At 43.5% G+C, this 15,229-nt stretch overlaps 1 protein-coding gene across 1 annotated transcript in view; it reads left to right on the top strand.

Annotated features, from left to right (window-relative positions):
- The window catches only part of Pcsk2 (proprotein convertase subtilisin/kexin type 2), a 240,671-nt gene that overhangs the window by 198,621 nt on the left and 26,821 nt on the right, over positions 1–15,229 (top strand). The window contains exons 7-8 of the mRNA XM_051183273.1: positions 3,675–3,763; positions 11,856–12,031. Coding sequence (XP_051039230.1) covers positions 3,675–3,763; positions 11,856–12,031 — 265 coding nt within the window. The remainder of the gene's footprint in view (positions 1–3,674; positions 3,764–11,855; positions 12,032–15,229) is intronic.

The raw sequence follows: 15,229 nt of genomic DNA, 5'->3' as shown, positions 1-15,229 counted from the left end.
AAATAATAAGCACCATTGCTCGGTACAAGGCATGCATTTGTCTGTAGTCATTCATTCTACAGTATACACAGATTTCAAAATATCATATTACACTCAATGCATATATACAATTCTGTACTTTAAAAATTGATCCAGTAACTTAATTTTTAATAAATGCAGAAAACATTACTAGCATTACCTCACTAGTAAAAATGAAAATGCAAATAAATAACAGGATAACACCCACACTAATCAGTTTTGCAAAAATGGGCAAGTTATGTCATAGTTTCTTCCTTATTGCTATGATAAATACCCTGACAAAAGCAACATAAGGAAAAGGGGCTATGATAAATACCCTGACAAAAGCAACATAAGGAAAAGGGGTTATTCGTGACAGCAGGTAGGCAGGGCAGGGTGGCAGAAGCATCTGGCTGAATGGTCATGTTACATCTACACTGATAAAACAGAGAGTGAACAGGAAGTGGGGATCAGCTACAATGCTTCAAGGCCTGCTCCCAGGACACACTTCCTCAAGAGAGTCTCCACCTCCTAAAGGTTCCACAACCTTCCCAAACAGTGCCACCTGCTGGAGACCAAGTGTTTAATCTGCGTGCCTGTGGAGAACACTTCACTCTTAAACCACAACATTCCACCCTGGTCATCATGGGCTTACAACTTACCACTTTCTTTTAATCAAAGTGAGTTGCTGACCAGATTTAAAGTTGAGGAAAATACACTTCATTTTCTCATAGGAGGAGCAAGAACATCACATTGCCAAGATCATGACCAGGAATGTGTTAGATAACTCAGTTTGTCAAAGCAACATGCCCATGGCCCTAGCCACTTACAAACAGCAGGTATTTTCTGCTTGCCTTCTGAAATTCTTGAGACAGTAAATTGGCTAACTTAAAATGAGCTTCAGGAAGATTTTCCTGAAGGGCAGAGGAATGAGAACATTGTGTCATGAACATACTATGTTTTCTACAGTGTCAGGATTTAGTGGGCAAAAAATTCACAAGCTGCATCAATTTCTTTGGCAACAGTTTGCCTTTGCTAAGTATCTCCAATTTCCTTGATAACTGGTCATTTTAAGACAGATTTTGTTTTGTTTTGTTTTGTTTTGTTTTGTTTTACAATACATGGGTTTCTCTGTGTACCTCTGCCTGTCCTGGAACTCATTCTGTAGACCAGGCTAGCCTTGAACTCATAGAGATCCTCCAGCCTCTGCCTCCTGAGTGCTAACATTAAAGGTGTGTACCACCACTGACCAGCCCACAGATTCTTTTATTCTAATCTTAGTTATTTATTAATTTTCAGAACGCATAATACATGTCACACTATTGATAGACAGACAGATAGTTATAGATATTCATTATGGATATATATATTAGATAGAAATAGATTGAGACAGAAGATAGATCCAGAATCAAAGGTAAAAGCAAACTTAAAGGAGCTCAAAGAGATCTAACTGGGGACAGAGGAAGGAGGCTGATAGATGCAGAGTCTCTGGGAGTTAGGTACCAAGGTTGTCAGGAAGTGTTGAGTCCTGCAGTTAAATCAAGCTGTAAAGGTAAGGTATGGGACCAAGGAGTCCATACAGGAAAGGTACAGGACAGAGTCCAGACAGACAAAGAGTAGATAGGCAGTTCAAATAGAATGCATCAGCAATGAGCTAAAATGAATCCCCAAAGACAGTTGAGAGTTTTGTGCCTGCTGATCCCTTGATGCACATACCAGGCCTCTAGGTTGTGTTGCTATCACAGTCTTAGGTGCTCTCCTCCTCTCGATGGGGTCCAGGTATGGTGTTATGTGCTTCCTCAGTCTGGTGTATTCAGTAACTTCATGAGCAGTTTTTTCTGATATGGTTTCAACCTACGCACAAGCTCCTGTGATCCTATGCTAGCTAGCATTTCTATTACCATGACCACAGCAACTTTTATAAAGAAACATTGAATTGAGTGAGGCTCCTCACTTACAGTTTCAGAGGTCTGTCCATTATGATCATGAAGGGGAGCATGGCAGCATGCAGGCAGGCGTGTGCTGGAGCTGAGAGTGATACATCTTGCAGGCAACCGGAAGTCGACTGACTGTCACACTAAGGGAAGACTGAGCAAAAGAGACCTCAAAACCCACCCCCACAGTGACACCTTCCCCCAACAACACCACACCTCCTATAGTGCCACTCCCTTTGAGGGCCCTTTTCTTTGAAACCACCACAGGTCCCAATCCACTTTGGTAAGTTTATAGAGAGGCCCCTTTATGCCTTTAGGGATAACTTAATTTTCAGTCTGTGACCCATGAATGGTGTCAGACGGAGGTATCTTACATGTCCACCAAGGTGTCAAGTCACCCTGCCCTCTACATTTGTACTCAAATGGAGTCAGAAGTGCTTGTAATATGAAGTCACCCAGGGCAAGGCACAGCCTTAGAACACTGTTTTGTCTAATACCAAGTCACTTAGAGATGAGCAGCCTTATCTCAAATTTTTGCCTGTATGAAGGATTGTGGGAACCTCTGTTGTTTGTAATTGTCAGTGCTGCCTGACTTAGCAGTGCCTTCCCATATGGCCTTTTGAAAAAACACATATAGAAACCTACTACTTTAGAAGCCTCCTAATATGTATATATATAAAAAAGTTTAAATGGGGTTTACTTATAATGGGGACACAATATCTCAAATAGATACCATATGCTACCAAACAAAATCCCAGTACCAGGAATGGGCTACCTTTTTGAGTTGTTGGGCAATGGGGTTACATGGATCCTAATAAAAATATTACAGGTTACCACCAGTTCTATTGGTTGCCCTCCAGAACTTGACAGACCCTGTTTCTTCAGACTTTTAAAGTTTTCAATATAGAATTCTACCTTCTTGGTTAGGTTAACTTAGAGTTTAGTTTATTGCTGCTGCTGATGCTGCTGCTGATGCTGCTGCTTATGCTGCTGATGCTGCTGATGCTGCTGCTGTTGTTTTGGTTATTAGGGCTGTTTCCCTATTTTCTCTCTTGGTGTTGTTTTTCATTGATGTCTAAGAAAAGCTACTGGATTTTGTATTCTAATTTTGTATCCTGCTACTTTGCTGGATTTTTATTTATTGGTTCAGAGTTTTCTATTGGCATCTTCAGAGTCTTTTATGTCTAGAGTCATATCTAACCTGAAAACAGGGGTCATTTAACATCTTTTCCAAAATACTGCCAGAGTGTGCTTTCTTATTTCTGTGTCAAAGTGGAAAGCTAGTTCAGTGAAGGTGAGTGACCATCACTCCATCATTGATAGGCAACATCTCACCCCTGTATGCTGAGACTACCCACCCATGAATCCTAGTCCTTCTGAAGAACCCAAGCTGACCATCCACCAGCCAGCACACACCTATTATATATTGTGTTTCATTTGTTAAGGAAACCTGTGTGTTTTCCACTGGGGATACTTCAAATTTTAAAGTAAAGAAAAATTGCCTTAGTTAAAAATGTTCTATTTGCAATAGAAACAACCTAGGGTCAGGAAGGATACTGGAGGAAATGGGGCAGAGTAGAAGGGAACTTCAGAGTGGACCAATAGAAAACTGGGGTGGGCCATTGGTGAGCTCAACCTCAGCTGAATCAATAAAGACTAAGCAATTCCCAGCAGAGAGAACTGAAGAAATTCCTTACAAACACTTTTGACCATTTGTCTGACTTATATCTATTTCCCCCACAGCCATGGAACTAGGTGTGCAGGAGAAGTTTCTGCTGCAGCTAGCAACAATATCTGTGGAGTCGGCGTGGCATACAACTCCAAGGTGGCAGGTGAGCCAGACTTGCCAGAGACAGGGACCAGGCTGGACAGCCTGCCCTGAGAGCTGTCACACTCTATCTTATGGAGCAAAATTATCCCACTGAACAGGAACTCGACTCACAGGCAGAGCAAGAATGGGGGGGACATTTCATTTTAACTTGCACACAACATACCTTCAATATCCTTAAGCATAAGCCACTGAAAACAGGCAGATCGCAAGCACACAGCTCAAATGTGAATAGATTTTCATAAATGTAACACCCATGTAACCAAAAACATCCAACCAGACCTCAAAGCCCTCCTCCTCATGACCCTGGCCTCAGCTGTTACCCTATCCAAGAGTAACCACAATCTTGTTTTCTGGCAGCAAAAATGATCATGTCTGGCATTTATCTTTACATTAATACAAAGTCACTACTTTAAAATGTGTGTCAATGTCAACAGTGCTTTAATGAGAATCAAATATAGACTATAGAACATAAGGAGGCGTGTGAGGACTATTTATAAGGATGCTGGGTGGCCTTGAAACTGCTTTACATGATCCATCACTTCTTTACAGACACATGATCCACCTGGAACCTTTTATGAAACCTTGCTGGATCCAATACTTTATACTTTCTCTTTACAAGGGTTTTAGGAATGGGAGCAGAAAGTCAACGGAGGTTTAGAGATAATGGCAGACAGACTCAGACATTTTCAACAAGATGCCTGAGAATGAAATGTTTTCTGCCTGTTCTAAGTTTTGGATCACACTGGCTCTTAATTCAGTCAAGCTGGGTGACTAGTCTTGTTTTTCTTTCTTTTTAACCATTTTCTTGATAATTTCTTTCCTAGAAATTTGTTGAACCATATACCTACTCTGTACCAACACTTGTATATCTAGGGGTCTAAATAAAGCAAATGGACCCTCTACCAACCCACCCTTAGCTGTTCCCAGAATGCTTGCAGAAACACCACCTGCCTGAGCACTGGGTGCAAAATTTCAAAAAAAAAAATTTATATATATATATATATATATATATATATATATATATATATATATGGAGGGATGGAGGCTGCCTCTATTGATAAAGTGATCAATTTTTAAGTACAAGAACCTGAGTTTGATTCTCAGAACCTACATAAAATCAACAAGCATTATGAACCACAACAACCACCACCATGGCATGATAATCCTCAGGGTACAAATTTGAGGGTGGAAAATATTTTACTTATTCAGGCTGACAATTATGAAAGCTGTCGTTCCTGTGTGTGTGTGTGTGTGTGTGTGTGTGTGTGTGTGTGTGTGTGTGTGTGTGTGTGTGTGTGTGTGTGTCACTAAAAATGAACCAAACTCTTGCAGAGAATTTTCCTTAAGGAATTTTCTATGCTATGGAGGGCTAAAGCGCCACCTGGTGATCAATTGGGACAATTGCTAGTCTGTGACATTCTGGAGATGTTCAGTGATGGGTTAGGAAGGTGCCAGTAGAACACTTGCTGCCTTTTGATTCAAGCTGTCTCGAAAAGAAGAAAGAAAATGGCTTGCCACAGTTTAGTGGAACAGACCAATAATCCCAGGACATGAGAGACTGAATGAGAAGCATCTGAGTCAGAAGCCAACTTAGGCTACTTAATGAAGTTGTGAAATAGAAAAGTAATCTTCTAACAGGGAGAAAAGAGACCATTAAGCACCTCTTCAGTTGCTTCCTGCCAGTCCAGCTCTTCAGTTCACAGACTTTGTTCATGTTTCCTGTTTTTTTCATTCACTCTTGGATGGTCATAAATAACTGACCATGCGTTTGTTTCATTCGGTGTAAACTTTGACACAAGGCCACCAGTCCATCTAGCTTCTACTTTTGCAGATGCAGTGCTAAGTTGACTAGCAGTTCTGTTTTTCTCCCAACAGTAAACCAGTGTCCCCAATACCATCTATGCAATAAGTAACTCCAACTTACAGTCATGTGCGACTGTCTGCTGTATATTGACTTCCCGTACACATAGGAGTCAGTCTCTGGGTAAACGCAACTTAGGTAAAAACCTGGTGAAATATGACTTAGTAAGTGTGGCTAGGGTTGGCTGCTACCCTTGGCGATGTGCCTTCCCCACTTACACCACCCAGGCTCCATCAGTCACTTCTGGAGTCAGTCTCACAGACACGTCTAAAACGATGCTTCGACGATTCCCAAAGTATTCCTTCATCAGTCAAGTTGACACCTAAAGTCATTTGTGTCATGCATGGCCACTTGATTGCTACTTCTCCCGGGGTGGCCACAGTCTCCACAAAGGCAGTGTCTGTCCACTTGGTCTTTCATTAGCTCTGCAGAATCCAGCTCACTGTCTGTATGCAAATCCTATTTTCAGAATACTAAGAAAGAATGAAAAAGAAAGGAAGAGAGGCAGAGGGAGGGAGTCCATGGATAAACCCACTGTGATAGCAATGATTACTTAATGAAAGAATGGGTAGGTCAGTAAGGTTGAGAGATTGAGGACATAAAGGCACAAAGCCTGTGGAATGTCACCCCAGGAGGTAAAAGATGTCCTCCTACCAGAACCATCAACCCTTGCTAATTTGCTGCATCGGGTCAGTTCCCAGTGATCAGGAGACTTCTCCAGACACTCCCATCTCATTGCTTCTCAAATATACTTTAGGGATGTCTGGGACATCAGTTGGAGCTGCCCAGGGTGCAGCAGAGATGCTAGGCTAGTGAGCCCTGTGCACAGTCAGGGCCCTGGGATCCTCCAGGCAGAACAGAGTGCAAGACCATCTTACCAACATCCCTGCCGTTCAGGTGTTGAAAATACAGTGTGTGACTTTTTCTAGGTTCTCACTTTCAGTTTCTCAAAATATCAGGACCCAAAAAGACTCTAAAAGTCTAAACACCCAGGATACTTGCATAATGACAATTATAAAACTAATAAAAATCAACATATTTTTTCTCTGTGAGGCACAGTGCAAAACTCTTTCCTTATTTAATGTTCTCTGCAATTCTCTCATACTATATATCTCTATATGGCATGTCACAGGAAAAAACTTAAATACAGGGACCACATCATAGTAAACTGTGAGATTATTTTGTGCCTGGTGTCACTGCTTAGGAAACTCCAGCTCTCCTGATGTAGCTGGGTAGGGATGGTGTTGCAAGCTTCTATGGCTGGGAAACAGTTCCTTCCTCTTCATTTGTTCCAGTCAGGGCATGAATGGCCCTTGGAAATCCCCTTAAAGGGAGACCTTAAAACTGGGCACTCTCTGGATTCTGGCATCTGTTTCTAAGGACACAGTTTCCTACCTCTTCTCCACACAGCCAGGGAAGGAAGGAGAAAGGATTCCAACCAGGCTGGCTCCTTAAGAGTCATGATCTAACGTGGAAACTGGCGTCCCAGGCTTATCATTGTAGTCTCAAAGTTTTAATAATTTCAGTTTAGCTATTGATATTCCCTTAACCATTTCTTTAATTTCATGAAGTTTGAAAAGAAAGGCCAGTTTTATGTATTTTGAAAATGTCTTTCTTGGGGGTGATTTTGTAAGAAGAAAACCCAATTATCTTCTTTTTTTGTTTTTAATTTTCACTCTTAAAGCATATTTCACCTACTCAGCAAAAGGACTGGGCTTGGGAGATGATTCAGGGATGAAACTGCTTGCCATGGAAACCTGTTAACCTGAGTTCAGTCTTCAGAGCCCAGAGGGGAAGGAGGAAACTGACTCACACACACACACACACACACACACACACGTCATACATGCAGACATGCCTACACCATATATACACACGTGCACACACTGAAAGGGTGAGATTGAAAAAAAATTGAAATTTAAAATGTATCAGTCATAAATAAATAAATTCACAAAGATATTAAAAAAACCCTCCAATAACACTACTTGCTGGTTTGTCAGCCTAATGCTGCTGGAACCCGGAGGCTGTGCTGAGCCTTTGTGGAAATGCTGCCTCCTGCCTTCGGTCTATTTATGTAGGCCATGGCTGTTGTGCAGGAGGGGATCCACAGCGACGAGCAGATGAGGCACCTACCTCATACCAGCTCCAACACAGGGGTGGAGGAGCAAGACAATGGGACATAAAGATTTTCACTCTGAGCAGCATAAAGCAAGATGGTGGAGAGCGCACATGCTCTACAGTTAGTGCCACATCATCTTGGCTTCCCAGGGTGACACAAAGTGGAGCAGGCCCAGGTGGGTTTGGCCTTAGCTGCCTTCCTTGTTAAATCAGATGGGCTTGCCCAGGAGATGAGATCTCCTTTAGCTGATGCTTTCACCATAAACAAATAAATAAATAAATAAACACTGAAGAGACAGACATGTTTATCATAATGTCTCACGGCAGTCCATGATGATGTTCAATTTTAGTGTTAGTTAAAAACAAAAGGCAATTTTAAAACAAAATTTTCGAAGACTATGAAAATCATACTGTTGATCACCTAACACAGAATCTCTCCCTTAGCAAATGAATCACTCTTGTATGATCATCATTGTTATTGACCAATAATTTATACAACACTTTGGCGAGTTTATCTATCTCATAACTGGGGTTTTTTTAAGTGAACCAGCTAAAAATCACCATAAGCTTCATGATGAATATTAAGACCTTAAAGCATGAACTTCCTCCTTAGCCTCTGGGGCTAATCCTCATGAGCACAGAAGGTGCCAGATATCAGTACTGAGGCAGCCAGATGATCTACAACAGCTCGCACTGGTGTCAGATGAGAGCACACCTCTGGTGACAGGAATGGGACCAAAAGGGACCTACTGAAATCCGTCGGACTCTTGCACCCCAGGCACCATGCCCATCATGGTGCAGGCTAAGCAAAGAAGCAGCTATAGCCTCTAAATGCATGGAAATGGGAGGAAGGCAAAGTACATATGACCATTAATGAAATGTACAGACCTGCAGGGTGTGGCTGTCCTTACCTATCAAGTCATGTCAACCAGCGGAGCCATCTGACATGTGAAGACACTGACTCACAGATCCTTTGACACACCTCTCCCACTACCCTTCAATAGCTCACCAGGCATTTCAGAATACATAGAGAGAGGAAGCACCCCCCACCCAGAAGCCTTCAGGTCACTCTGAGCCTGTGTGCTGGTCACTAATAGGGCTGTCATTTGCAGGATTAATGCAGTATCTCATTCAATTAATGCATGCCTCGGTCCTCCTGAGGTTAACTGGATTAAAAGAAATGCCAAGAACCTGGCCCCAAGGATATGAACGTGTCCAGCTCTCAGTCTGTGACCTCCTCTTCCCCTCCACCCCAGCCCTGCCTCCTCTGAATGACTCTGGCTCTCTGTCTGCAGCAGCCCCTGCCTCCCTCAATGATGAAGCAGACAGATGAATACATGTCAGCAATTGTGTTCCTTCCTGTTCAGCACAAAGAGTGCCCCTGCCAGCATGGAGAAGGAAGGACACTAAGGAACCAGAGTTGTAAGGAGGAAGAGGGTTCAAGGCACAGCCATCTGGCCCACACTGGATCTGACAGACCCAGAGCTGCTACCAGACAGCTGGCAGGACAGGCAAAGCCTACTTTGGCCAATGTTAAGTTTCCGTCACCTTTCTTCTCTGTAAGGTTGACTCCTCAAGCCAGGGTCATTAGTACCAGACAAATTCAAAAGCATATGAGCTTTCTCCTTGAAACAATAGAACACTGGCCTCTCTGGTTATTTACCACCCACAAAGCAGAAACAATTTCATTTACATTTTTTCTTTCTATTCAGTTTATTCTGTAGTCCAGCGGTCTCTACAGTAAATTGTTGCTGGCTTGCTGATTGCACCCAGGATCGTGTATGTGCTAAGCAAGCACTCTACCACTGAGCTACATCCACTGCTTTTTAATGTTTGTTTTGGAATAAGATCCTAATTAGTAGCCCATTGGGCCTTGAGCCTATAGTTTTCCTACCTCCACCTCCTGAGTTGCTTCTCTTGGAGTGAGCTGCTCAGGCCTGAGTGTCTAGCACTAAGCGAATTTGAAAGCATATGAGCCTTCCCCTTAAAGCAAGAAAATTACAGGCATGCCCTGCTATATTCCTAAGTAAACAGAGTAGATACGTTATAGGCATGCACCACTGTGTCCAGCTACATTCTTAAATAAATCGAGTGGACATGGGTACTTTTGCCAGGCAGTGGTGGTGGAGCACACCTTTAATCCCAGCACTTGGGAGGCAGAGGCAGGCAGATCTCTGAGTTTGAGACCAGCCTGGTCTACAAGAGCTAGTTCCAGGAAAATTTCCAAAGCTACACAGGGAAACCTTGGGGGGGAGGTACTTTTTAAGCTTTCTGAAAATGCAACTTCTAAAAAATTCAGACAAATTCTTAATCTAAATGAGCTTCATCCCAAAGATATCAATTCATAAGTGAATGTTAGTTGGCATAAATGGGTGACCTGACTTAGGGGTTAAGGCAGAGGCAGAGGGATTAATGGCCATCTGTGCCCTTTATTGTTTGTTCTTCTGAACCTGTTATTTCTGTTGGAGAGGAAAATCAACTAAAGGAAATAATAATATCAGACACAGACATTCGTGCTTAAGAATTCGTCAGTCTAGAGGTAAATGCCCATGTTCAGCATCATGCTGAACTCAGGGACAGATGTAAACACAGCAACCACACCCCAGGCACCTAGATGCCTTGCTGTCTGTCTGAGAGGACTAAGAAGTACTGATAACCCTGCAATTGGCTAAAGGGGTTCTGGGAGAAACTTTGATCCAAGCATGGGAAGTGGCTTTCACATCACTAAAGAAGGAAGAGAGAATGCCCAGCCTCTTGAGATAAGGATAGGCCTTAAGAAAGAAAACAAATATCTTGTCAACTCCTCATGCCCTCAAAGAACCTAAGTGGCCTTTATTTATATGAATTTGCACATCATGTTTAAGAAATAATGTCCTTACATAATGATGTCCTTTGACTTGTGACATATGAAATCCCTATGGCTTCATAGGGACTAAGAATGGAGTGTTTGTATCCAGATTTTGGCTGGACATGGCCTAGGCCCTTCACTTCATAATCTTTGTAATGTGTTGCTATAACAAAATACTTGAGGCTGAGTTGTGTTTAAAGAAGTCTATTTGGCTTATAGTTTTTGAAGGATGAAAGACCAAGAACAGAGAGAGGACCCCATTGGTTCAGACTCTAGTGAGGACATGAAAGAAATGCATGCAAGAGTGATTATCTGGTGACAGGGAGCCAGAGAATAGGGAAGTTCAGTTTTGCTCATGTTTTAACAACTCATGCTCATGGGACCTAGCCAGGGTCCCTTCCAAGAGCAATGTTCCCACAATGACCTAATCTCCTCAGTTCCCGTATTGCTACTGAGTACCCAGGTCCCAACACAAATCTCTAAGAGACACATTCAAACCACAGTAGTCCCTATGGGTAAAGTCAGTCCAGCTTCCCAACGCTCTAGGCTGCAGCTGACATATCCCATGTGACAAAGCCTGACAGAGCAGTATAGACCAATCTGCAACATCTAGAGGATTTGTCTGGCTCATCCCACTGGCTGCTGGTGAGTTAACATTGAAGAGGCCTTGGGGTCAGCCTGAGGGTCATGTGATGAGTGAGTTTGTCAGAAGCAGAGGTCGCTTTGTCCTTTCTCCTGGCATCCCTGTGTGCAGCTCTGATTCGCCCAGTTCAGTCCTGAATATCAGGCTGTACTCCTTCCTGGCAAGATGTCGTCCAAAGGCATCAAAGAATAACAGACTTAGAGAGATACTGCAATGTATCATGCACCCCATTAATGACCATTTATGCTAACCTGCTCCAGCCCTGTCCTCCCCACAGTCCTTCTAAGCTATGGTGAACTGGTGGTGCCTCTTTCTTAAAATCTCCCCTCTTGTACCATCCCTGCTCCTGATCTCTTAATGGGGATGTCTCTCCACTAAGAATTCAAATAAATTTTGTTTGGAGAATAACTTTTTTCTTCAAATAGTTACTCAAGGAAAGACCAGGGAGGTCTGAAAAGGAGTGGGTAGGGTGATCTGAGTACCATTTTGACCCTCAGACTCATGATGATCTGAGGGCACTGAAGGTCCCCAACTCCTCCCAGGACCCAAGCTTTTCTCTACCCCCATGTCTTCTGAGAGCTAAGGTGCCAAAGTCTTGTTTCTCTGTTCACCCCTGTACACAGGTATCCGGATGCTCGACCAGCCCTTTATGACAGACATCATCGAGGCCTCCTCTATCAGTCACATGCCTCAGATGATAGACATCTACAGTGCAAGCTGGGGCCCCACAGACAATGGGAAGACGGTCGATGGGCCCCGGGAACTCACGCTCCAGGCCATGGCTGATGGTGTGAACAAGGTAAAGACATTCCTGTCACTCGCTACAAGGCCCCAGACCACCCATGAGGTAGGACATGGAGGGTGGAGTAGTGGTAACAATACAGAGGACAAAGTGGCAGGGTGGGGTTGATGTGGGTCAACAACTCTACATGTTAACTTGGAGCCTGTGGAAGGTAGGCACAGAGTTGAGTTTATCAGTGCAAGAAGCACATAGGAGGGAATTCCAAGCAATAATAATGTGAATGAGAGGCAATGGAGTCAGAGCAGGTTAGTGAGGAACAAGGCCTGACCTTTGTGATGGGGACAGAAAAGAAAGTTTGCAGAAGATGGCTCTGAGACCACAGTCCCACTCTGAAAAAGTTTCTGCAGAGTTGACAGGTTGTCTTCATGTGAAGTCACCCATGAAGGGCAGAAATGGTCCAGCACTGGCATTCTCATAACATGCTCAGTAGAAAGCCAGAAGCAGCCTACAACCAAGTGGGGCCTCTGCCCAAGATGGACAGCAGATCCAGAGGCAGCAGCTTCCAAGCAAAGCTGCAGTGCTTCCATGGTAGGAGATCTGAGCAATGAATTTTGTGGCCATTGATTCCTGATATTAGCTCAGCAATGGATGACACTGCCTAAGAGAAGACACCGAGCTGGAGCCTCCAACAGGAGGGCAACCAGGAGACTCAGCTTCATATTTAATGAAGGGAAGCTCTCTCATATTATAGGGCAGGGGTCACCTAGACAGGACATGAGCCAGGTTCAATGTGCAAAGCACTTGTGGGCCAAGACCCTATTCCAATCCCTAGTACCCAAGAACCTATCAGCAAGGAATTTCGCCCAGCCTAGCCTGCTTTGTTGCCGGGAAAATAGTCATATGTGGAATCCTTCAAGGAACTGGGATCATTATGATATGTAAATTTGATAAAATATGGTCATGGCACTGGGAAATGCCCACAGTCTCATGCACTATTGACCCTTAGTCAACTACTCTAAGATCTCATGGCACAAACACAGTCTTAGATGTGGGCTCCATGGATCAGGAATTCAGAGAGGGCTCACGGGGTGGGGGGGGAGATATGACCTGACTTTTCTCCAGATTCCTGGGGTCTGAAGTGCCACAGTGCTTGTGATTTGAGCATCAGTTCCCAAACTGTCTTCACAAGCTATTTTAGATTGCTGGACTTAAAGCATGGCCGCTGGCAAGCTTCGGAGAAGGAAGTGGTGGGAATGCCATGGCTCAGCCAATAACTTTAACAAAGAGTCTATCAAGGGCTGAGGGGCATTGCTGTCAATGGGAATCTATGTCTTATAACCCTGAGATATTAAGACCCTAAAATAGTCCTTTAAACACACATGCTAAACAGAAAGGACATGTCAACAGTTTACAATCTGGGAGCAGCAGGGTCATACGAATGTCTGTTGACCAAGCTGTATGTCCTGCTTCATCTTTGTGCTGCAGGAGCAGACATCCCTGTAGCTCAGCTGAAGGACATCTTTTGAGGGGGCAGGAGTGACTAGAGCAATGGGATAATTCAGGTCCTCACATGGCTGAGGGAGAGTTGGGCCACCTGGGTCCCAGGCAGCTGTAAGATGAACAGAAACCCACACTAGACTCGTCAGCCCAGATGCTAGGCCACCTTACTCCTGTTTTCCCTAGCTTCAGAACTCATCCTCTTCTGTTCTTTCTTCTCCTTGGGGCATATGTTCAGGTAGTGTAAAGATCCCCTTGCTATCCTTGCTCATCACAACCTGGCAGCCTCTGTGCTACTTGTCCCCACTGCTTCCAGGGAAAACTTGGCCCCAAATTAGGAGACACATCTTCCCCAAGTCTAGGTTTCAAAAATAATGTGGTCTGTCTGAAAGGCTCCAGATCTGAAGGGACCAAGGACAGTGACCTTTATAATGCCTTCTTTTTCTCTCCTGCTGGGGACAACTCACAATGGTGGATATTCCCCCACCCTCTAAAGGAGAAATCTCTTGTATACTGTTGAATTCTGACAAAAATCTGAGCAGAAATATAAGACCATATGTCCCTCTCTGTTACACGGTTGAAGAGTATGCCCACTTCCTCCTCTGGAAGTCTTAACCCTGTGTGTCTCAAAATACAACCTAATTTGAAATTTGGGGTCATTGAAGAAATATTTAGTTAGGATGAAGGCGTGTCAACTGGGTCAGTCCCTAAGTCAGTATGATAAGGATAAAAATCCTTAGTTGTTCATGAAAATGGTAGTATTTGCCCACAGACATGCCCAAAGGGGAATGTTGCACAAAAATGAAGACAGAGATCCCAGAACTCACATGGAAGTCAAGGAATACCAAGAAGCCAGGACATCACCAGAGACAGGGAGCCTGTGTAAGGACTTCCCCCCGAGGTCTGGAGAGGAATCAATTAATCTGACACTTCAGTCTCAGACAACTAAATTCCAGGGCAGCTAGGCAATTAATTTCTGCTGTTTAGAATATCCAGTTTGTGGTTACTTTATTACGGTAGTCCTAGAAAAGTAATGTACCCTTTCAATTTTAGAATAGGAAATCAGAAGGGAGTGTTTAGCCAGACTCTGTAACTGGAAAGACCTGGTCACTATTCCAGGTCACCTGAACATCTTCTGGCTCTCTCTTTGGTAGGCAAGATAGTTGATCACTGGTTCAATAACAGTATTTTTTTCTTCTCTTTCTCAAACTACAAAGATCATCTTCCTTCATTCTGTTTCATAGTTTCAAAAGTCCACAGAAAACCACACCAATCAAAATACAGTTGTGAGGCCTAGTCCTGATGGACACAGCTACAAAACACTCCCACATCTACAGTTCAGAGATCACTGTGCAAGAGGGTGTGAAAAGATTGTAAGAGCTAGAGGATTGGGGAGTTTCCTATGAGATTATGTCTTCTAGTAATATCAGAACCTATAGCCATAAAGTCTCTACAACATAACTGCCCAAATGTGAGCTGAACAAGGATGACACCAATCAGTTTGTCAGAGTGAATAGGGGATTGTTGTAATTTAATCTTAATGACAGAAACATTCCTGTATGGCAAGTGCCACGATGGAGCTGCTCCTGATGGCATCACACTGATAATTTGAACTCAATTGGCAAATAGAGCATTGATGCCCCCATTCAGAGAACTTGCTGTACACCAAGGAAACCTGGGTTTCCTTCAGTCCTAGAAATTGCATACACTATACTCTCCCTGTAATTAGAGACAGCCTTGCCCTAATGAGGCTGAAGG

The sequence above is a fragment of the Phodopus roborovskii genome, unplaced genomic scaffold, assembly GCF_943737965.1.
Source record: "Phodopus roborovskii unplaced genomic scaffold, PHOROB, whole genome shotgun sequence".
Lineage (NCBI taxonomy): Eukaryota > Metazoa > Chordata > Mammalia > Rodentia > Cricetidae > Phodopus > Phodopus roborovskii.
The sequence above is the reverse complement of the archived record's forward strand: the minus strand, read 5'-3'. Positions and strand labels throughout refer to the sequence as shown.